Genomic DNA, 7,394 nt, shown 5'->3' with positions numbered 1-7,394 from the left:
GGGCGGATGTGGGGGAAGGGGGGGCGGTGGCGGCGGGTGGGGGTGGGGACGACGACGCGGACGGGTCGGGGGGACGCGACGCGAGCCGCGGAGCCGCGGTGAGTCCTTTCGCGACGGCGCGCGCGGGCGCGGTGGCGATGGACGCGGTGGAAAGTGCGGATGCGCCGACGCTGGAGTTGACGATGGAAAACGTGGACGCGGCGCTCGACGAGGTTCGCCCGTACTTGATCGCGGACGGCGGGAACGTGGAGCTGGTGACGATCGACGACGGGATGATCGTCGTTCGTTTGAATGGGGCGTGTGGGACGTGCGCGTCGTCCACGGCGACGATGAAGGGCGGGATCGAGAAGCTGTTGAAGCAGAAATTCGGTGCAGCCGTGGACGAAGTGGTCAACGTGAGCGGCGACGCGGAGGAAATGACGGTGGAGACGCTCGAGGCGCACCTCGAAAAGCTTCGAAAGTCCATCACGAGCTACGGCGGCGAGGTGAGCGTGGAGTCGCTCGACTCGAGAGGGATTTGTATCTTGCGATTCAAGGGGCCGCAGGCGCTCGCGTTCTCCATCGCGCAGGCGCTCAAACAAAAATTCCCGCTCGTTCGCGAGTGCAAGATCAGGCAGGTCAATTAAATTAATTCATTCACGGGGTTGTTTTATGGTTTCACGCGACGGGGCGACGCGCGCTGTAATAATGAACAATCAACGACTCACAACTCACGTTTCGCGACTCTAAAGTCTCCTCGAGCGTCTCGGCGACGCACGCGCTCTAGTACGCGGTTCGCACGCCGTACTGGGCGAGTTTTCTCGACAAGTAGGCGTCTAAATTATCGAGGTCATCCGGATTTACGTCGATGAGATCCAGGTCGAACTCTTCGTAGAGTTTCTTCTTGTACTCTGTGGACGAATCGTAATCCGGTTCACCCTTGAGTCCCCAAAACTCGATGTACACGTTGCCCTTGGGGGTGCGGCAACAAAAATCCGGCGTCATGACTTTATTCTCCGCGAGGTGTACTTCGAGCTCGTACGCGTGCGGCACGGCAGTGGAATACAGAAAGTTATCGATCAGCACCTCTCCGCGACTCCGAACGTAGTGCCCATCCCTGGTTTTATATTTCTGCGACTTGCCGATAATCGAGCACCTCCCGCACGCGCATCGACACTCCGCCGGCTCGTTTCGTCGCTCGACTCCGTCATCGTTCCTTTGCGTTTGCTTTCGCGGCGACGCCTTCATCGGCGCAGAGAAATCCGACAACGCTCTGCGAAGTGCGGGCTCTCGCACCACGCGCTCTTCAAACTTGACGTACGGCACGCCGTTCGACGCCGCGTGATTCGACGCGCCGTTTCTCAGACCCGCCTTCGTGCTCTCCCACCCCCCAGAATCGTACGGCGAACGCGTGATCCATCCTAGCGACTCGAGCACTCGATTAACCGAACGCGCCGTGATCTGACTATTGGAAAATTCTCGAGCAAAGTGTTCCGCGAGCGCCGTCGCCGTCTTCACGCCGCCGCCGGCGCTCTTAAACTTATACTCGTCGTCCCGCCGCGGCGCGAAAGGTCGACCGCTACCGTCCGCCGACGCCGATTCACGTCGCCGTTTCGACGTCTCGTTACACTTAAAACACCTCGCGTATCCCTTTGTGGGCGCGCCGCAATCCTTACACGTCGCGTTGCCCGCCATCGCCACGCGCGAAACCGACCGCTCGCTCCCGTCGTCGTCGCGAGCGGATGATCGACGACCCGTCGATCGCTCGAGGAACGCAAGCGTCGGTCGCGTCGACGCCCGCGTCCGCACCGCGCGCGAGGACGGCGCCGCGCGGGGACCTAACGTCGGATCTCGTTAACTCGCCTGTGCAACCGGCAACCGGTGAGCTCGCTCGCGTCGTCCTCGTCCCTGAGAGCGGCGCGGTGAGGGCGTTTGGGCGGTGTCGCGAGACGACGTTCCGATGCGCGCCACGATCTTCACGAGCGAATGAATGTGGCTATGAACCGATTCAGATTCTATTACACGGTGAAGTTTTCACACTTGAACGACTTATCGACGCGCTTCATGATGCCGCTAATCACCGCACCCGGACCGACCTCGGTGGCGGCCTCCAAGCCCTTGCCAAGAAGCGTCGTCATCGTGGTTTCCCACTGCACCGGGTTCGTGAGCTGCTTGGCCAACGTGGTGCGAATGCTCGCGGCGTCGGTGTGCGGCTTGACGTCGACGTTGGAGACAACCGGGATGCGCGGTTCCTTCATGTCCGTCGCGTCGAGGGCAGCCTTGAGTTGTTCAGCCGCCGGGGCCATGAAATCGGTGTGGAACGCACCGGCAACGGCGAGGCGCACGAGCATGCGCGCCTTGAACTCGGGCTTGGCGATCTCCTCAGCCTTATCGATGGCCGGGATGGCGCCGGAGAGCGCGTAGTTGCCGTTGCACAAATAGTTCGCGACGGAGCACGGCTCGCCGGAGAGTTCCGCCGCGCGCGCGGCGAGCTCTTCAGCCTTTTCAGCGGACAACCCGATGACGGACGCCATGCCGGACGGCGTGGCGTCGGCGGCGGCTTGCATGGACTCACCGCGAATCTTCACGAGCTTCAAGCCGTCCTCGAACGAGAGCGCGTCGGCGAACGTCAAAGCCGTGTACTCGCCCAGAGAGAGACCCGCGACGACGTCGACGGCATCGATCGCAGCCTTACCCTCCGGCGTCATCTTCATCTTCTCCAGTGCGGCGAGCGAAGAGACGTAAATCGCCGGCTGCGACACCGCGGTGGAGTTCAACTTTTCCGCCGGGCCGTTCACGCACACGTCGAGCAAATCGTACCCGAGCACCTCAGACGCCTTGTCGAACATCGCCTTCGCCGCCGGACACTCCTCGCACAGCTCCTTCGCCATGCCCACCTTCTGCGCCCCTTGTCCCGGGAAGAAGAACGCATTCTTCGGCGCGTAATCCGCCGCCCGGACGACGACGGAACGGGACGCGCGCGTCGTCGCTCGGCGAGTCCTACGTTCGCGCCAACGACGTCATCTCTCGTCAGTCACCGCGTGCGTCGAGCGCGGTTCCAACGCGCGCGCTCGTTCGGCCGTCGCGACGCGCCGGGCGTCGAACACACGCCATCGAGCCGACGCGCGAGAGACAGATAAGACCCGATCGATGTCGACTCGCGCTCGGTCGTCGCGTCGGTTCGTCGCGCGCGCACCTCGACGTGCGCGTCGCGCGGGCGCTGATGGAGAGCGATGCGGAGGCCGACATGTTCGTCGCGAAACGCGCGCGTGTGCGGCGCCGCGCGCGAGAAGTCGTCGGTTGGCGGAAAAACCCGAATTCGTGACTCGGCAGCAGCCCTAGAGGGAGGCGCGACGCGCGGAGGATGGTTCACGAGCGCCAATGCGTGTGATTGAATACAACGCGTTACAACGCGCACTAGGGAATGATTATGGAAAGGAATTAATTCGACGCCACGACTTGACCGCCGGAGACGACGGCGTTGTCGAGCACGAGCGCGGGTCTGGTCTCGAGGGCTACCGCGATCGGAGCCGGAAGCGGCTCGCTCGACAAGGACGCGCGAGAAATCATCTCGGCGGCAGCCTTGCGCGCAGCCTCGAGGAGGTATAGATCCGTGGACATCGAGGCGTGGAACAGATTCACCTGCTGGCCGCTTTGTTTGGTACCGAAGAGCTCGCCGGCACCGCGAAGCTGCAAGTCGCTCTCGGCGATGCGGAAACCGTTGTTCGATTGCTCGAGAACTCGTAAACGATCTCGAGCTCTATCTTCCTTGGACTCGGCGTTTTCGCCGACGCCTGGGGTGTGTAAGAGGAAGCACTTAGATTGCCTCGAGCCGCGACCAACGCGACCGCGAAGTTGGTGAAGCGCGGCGAGACCGAAACCGTCGGCGTCCTCAATAATGATGATGCTCGCGTTCGGAACGTCGACGCCAACCTCGACGACCGACGTGGCGACGAGAGCTTGGGTTTCGCCCGCACTGAACTTTTCGAGCGCTGCGGCCTTTTCCTCCGCGCCTAGCTGGCCGTGCAGTAGGCCGAAGCGCACGTTTGGATACTTGCTCACCAAACGCGCATACTCTTCCTCCGCGCCCTTCACCTCGGACATACGAGAGGAACCAGATTCTTGCACCAGACGCACGATGATGTAAGCCTGAGCGCCTTGACGAACTTCGTCACGCATCGCTTCGTAAGCGATATCGTGTTCGTCCACGGCGCAGACTTTCGTGATGATGGGCAAACGACCTGCAGGCTTTTCATCAATGACACTGAGGGCCATCTCACCAAACTTTGTCATCGCCAACGTTCGGGGAATCGGAGTCGCGCTCATGGTGAGCATGTGCGGCGGTACCTTACCCTTTGAAAGTAGCGCTGCTCGCTGTTCAACGCCGAAACGATGCTGCTCGTCCACGACGGCGATCCCCAAAGAATTGAAGACGACCTTCTCGTGAATCAGTGCGTGCGTGCCCACGATGATTCCTATCTTCCCAGAGCTCAAATCCTCGAGTATCTGCGCTCGCTCGGCAGTTTTGGTAGATCCCGTGAGCAATACCACCTTAGGTGGGTCTCGCATCTGCGACAACAACTCGGTGAGCACACGATGGTGCTGCGTCGCGAGAACTTCCGTCGGGGCCATGAAAGCGCCTTGATGCCCGGCTCCAACCGCAGCGAGCAGCGACATGGCGGCGACGACCGTCTTACCGCACCCGACGTCACCTTGGAGTAAGCGGAGCATCGGTGCCGGCCCCGCCATATCACTCAAGATCTCTTCGAGCGAAGACTCCTGAGAACGCGTGAGCGCGAATGGCAGCTCGGTTCGCAACTCGTCAACCAATGCCGTGCCGACGATGCACACACCCTCTGTGGTCTCTGAAACAGGCAACGCTTGCAAGCGACTGCGTTCCTGCAAAAGCGCGACCTGTAATAACAGCAGCTCTTCGAACGCCAAACGCTCACGCGCTTGCGCGACGATCTCAACGTTCTTCGGTCTGTGAATGTTTTTCACCGCTTCCGAATGCGAAAGCAAGCCGAGCTCCGAAAGCAACGGGTTGTCTCGACCCATAGATACCTCGACCGGGTCGGCGGGTAGCTTTTCGACGAATATATCCATTGATGCGCTAATCGCTCGATGCCACTCTACGTTACTCATCTGTCCACGCTTGGCGTAAGTCGCCACAATCTCCGCGCCGTCCGATTCTAATATCGGCGCATCTTCGGCAATCGGAGCCACTCGCCCTCCATCGATGCTAAACTGACAGTTCCTATCTCCCGTCCCTAAAGTCCCACGCACGCTCACGCGCGCTCCGATCGGCATTCCCGCGCGCATGTCTTTGGAGATATGATCCCAGACCTTGACCTTGCACCGAGGCTTGTTGTCTCCCCATGGATTATCATCCGACGTGGTGATCTCCGACTCGGGTAAGTCCACCTCGACTAAGATGGTGTTCGGAATCGAGCGCCCGCGCATGTAATCACGAACTTGCATCGAACGAACCGTACCCGTGAGCGTGACTTGCGTCCCCATCGCCAGCGATTTGTTCCACGCGCTGAACTCTTGGTATTTCCGCGGGCAGTTGCGAAGCACTGCTTCAATGGTGCTCACGCCTTCCGCCTTCAACGCCTTCATCGTCGACTTGGGAACTTTATCCTTCAACACATCTATCGGAGTTTCTTTCCATCGCTCTACATCGAGCCTAAGCTCGGAGACATCCGTCTTCGCTGTGATCTCGACGAGCTTTTGAAAGTCAACTGTTTCTGGTAGAATGCCGTTGATTGGATCCTCAGCCGCCCAGAAGGGTTTCTGGACGCCGCGAAGCGAGACGTTGTCGTTCGGAGACGATTCTCGTTCGGAGCTCTCGAGTTTTTCTTCATTTTCGAATTCGTCGACGACGGCCCAACCTCCACCCAAGTCGGCCTCTTCGCCGTCGCTCAAGCTCACCGTGCCGCCACCACCCCATCCCGGCGCGCCGCCGGGCGACCAAGATCGCTCGCTATCGGATTTCGCCTCCGCTGTTGCGCGCTTCAAGCTCCCAGCGCCGGGATCTCCGAGAGAGAATGAAAATTGCTCTAGACAGCGCAACTCATTACCCTTCGCCCTGGGATGTTCGAGCATTTTGTTGAGAATATCCGCCAAAACGCGCGCGTCCGTACCCGCCCGGTGCATTTGAACATCCCCACCCTCTAACTCGATATCGTAGTGTCCACGTAAGACGTCCATTGAAAACTTTCCGAGACCATCAGGACGAAGCAACTGTCTAGCGAGTGGTAGTGTGTCGCAGAATCGCCAACTCGACGGCAACTCCCGGCCGAGTCGACGATACTCGTACTGAATGAACGCCGCGTCGAATTGACGTGCGTTGTGCGCGACGAGCAACACCGGCGCGCCCGGTCGCGACTGTCGAACTTGCTCAATAAACATCTCGAATTGTTCCGCCGCCATGGCGAACGAAGGCACATCGGGGGCGCTCACCATACTATTCGTGATGCCCGTGAGCGCCTTGATAGCGGGTGGAATGTTAAACCGACCGGGGTTCACCAGCGTGCTAAAAGCGGCGGACGGGTCGGTGAGCGACTGCGCGGCGAGTTCGATTATTCGACTCTTTTCCTTGCTCAACCCGGTGGTTTCCAAGTCGAACACGATGATCGATGGGAACTCGGAGGAGTTTCGCGAGACTTCGACGTGCGTCGGTTTCGCGTTCGACGGCGCCGTCCCTGCGGACGCCGTTTCCGTGCGCTGCGTCGTCGTCATCGCCTCCGTCGTCGACTTCATGTCCGTCGCGCTCTTCGTTCGTCCACCGACGCCCGCGAGCACTGACGAGGACGACGACGTCGACGCCGCGTTCTCCGCCGCCGCGCGAGGCGGCGCCCATCCTCTCGGCGCCGACGCGTTCTCAATCGTCGACGCAGCGCTCTGCACCACCCCCGGGAGCGCGGCCGACACGTTGTTCAACAACATCCGTCGGCGATCGGTGTCTAACTTCCCGTACATCATCGAATCCCGCACCATGTGCGCCAACATCGGCGACGCGTGCGACGTCTCCAACTCTCGCAGCGAAGCCGTGAGAAAACTCTGAAAATCATCAAACGCCCGTCCCTTGGCGTTCTCGCACCCGTTACTGATCTCATACTCCACCCCCGCTCGCAATCGATGCTGCGTCGTCCCGTCGCGCGCGCTCGTCGTCAGTCCTCCGTCGCCCGCCCGTCGCGCCGCGTTCAAACCACCCATCCGTCGCGCGCGCGCACTCGTCCCGTCTCCACGCACCACCACCCGCGCGCTCGTCACCACACCGACGCCATCATCCGCGTCACGTCCCCGGTCGCGTTCCGACGTCGCGCGCGACGCCGCGCGCGTCCCTCGCGAGCGCCAATCCGCGCGACCGATCGACCGCGCATCGCGCGCCACGCGCGCCATCACACGCC

At 61.0% G+C, this 7,394-nt stretch overlaps 4 protein-coding genes across 4 annotated transcripts; 1 reads left to right on the top strand and 3 right to left on the bottom strand.

Moving 5' to 3' along the window:
* Positions 1-137: 137 nt before the first annotated feature.
* Positions 138-626, top strand: OT_ostta09g03080 (NIF system FeS cluster assembly, NifU,C-terminal; the record flags this gene model as incomplete). The annotated part of the gene is made up of 1 exon (XM_003081249.2): positions 138-626. The coding sequence occupies one exon, from the start codon at positions 138-140 to the stop codon at positions 624-626; it is 489 nt and encodes a 162-aa protein (XP_003081297.2).
* A 136-nt stretch (positions 627-762) lies between these two features.
* OT_ostta09g03070 (unnamed product) lies at positions 763-1,674 on the bottom strand (the record flags this gene model as incomplete). Its single annotated transcript, XM_003081248.1, has 1 exon — positions 763-1,674. The coding sequence occupies one exon, from the start codon at positions 1,672-1,674 to the stop codon at positions 763-765; it is 912 nt and encodes a 303-aa protein (XP_003081296.1).
* Positions 1,675-1,997: 323 nt separating this feature from the next.
* OT_ostta09g03060 (Malonyl-CoA ACP transacylase, ACP-binding) lies at positions 1,998-3,228 on the bottom strand (the record flags this gene model as incomplete). Its single annotated transcript, XM_022983387.1, has 2 exons — positions 1,998-2,979; positions 3,176-3,228. The coding sequence occupies 2 exons, from the start codon at positions 3,226-3,228 to the stop codon at positions 1,998-2,000; spliced, it is 1,035 nt and encodes a 344-aa protein (XP_022839658.1).
* A 192-nt stretch (positions 3,229-3,420) lies between these two features.
* Positions 3,421-7,386, bottom strand: OT_ostta09g03050 (Helicase, C-terminal; the record flags this gene model as incomplete). The annotated part of the gene is made up of 2 exons (XM_022983386.1): positions 3,421-7,125; positions 7,237-7,386. 2 exons carry the CDS (start codon positions 7,384-7,386, stop codon positions 3,421-3,423), a joined length of 3,855 nt encoding a protein of 1,284 aa, XP_022839657.1.
* Between the last annotated feature and the right edge of the window lie 8 nt (positions 7,387-7,394).

The sequence above is a fragment of the Ostreococcus tauri genome (genome assembly GCF_000214015.3).
Source record: "Ostreococcus tauri WGS project CAID00000000 data, contig chromosome 09, whole genome shotgun sequence".
In the NCBI taxonomy this organism is placed as follows: domain Eukaryota; kingdom Viridiplantae; phylum Chlorophyta; class Mamiellophyceae; order Mamiellales; family Bathycoccaceae; genus Ostreococcus; species Ostreococcus tauri.
This window is presented reverse-complemented; position numbering and strand designations above follow the sequence as displayed.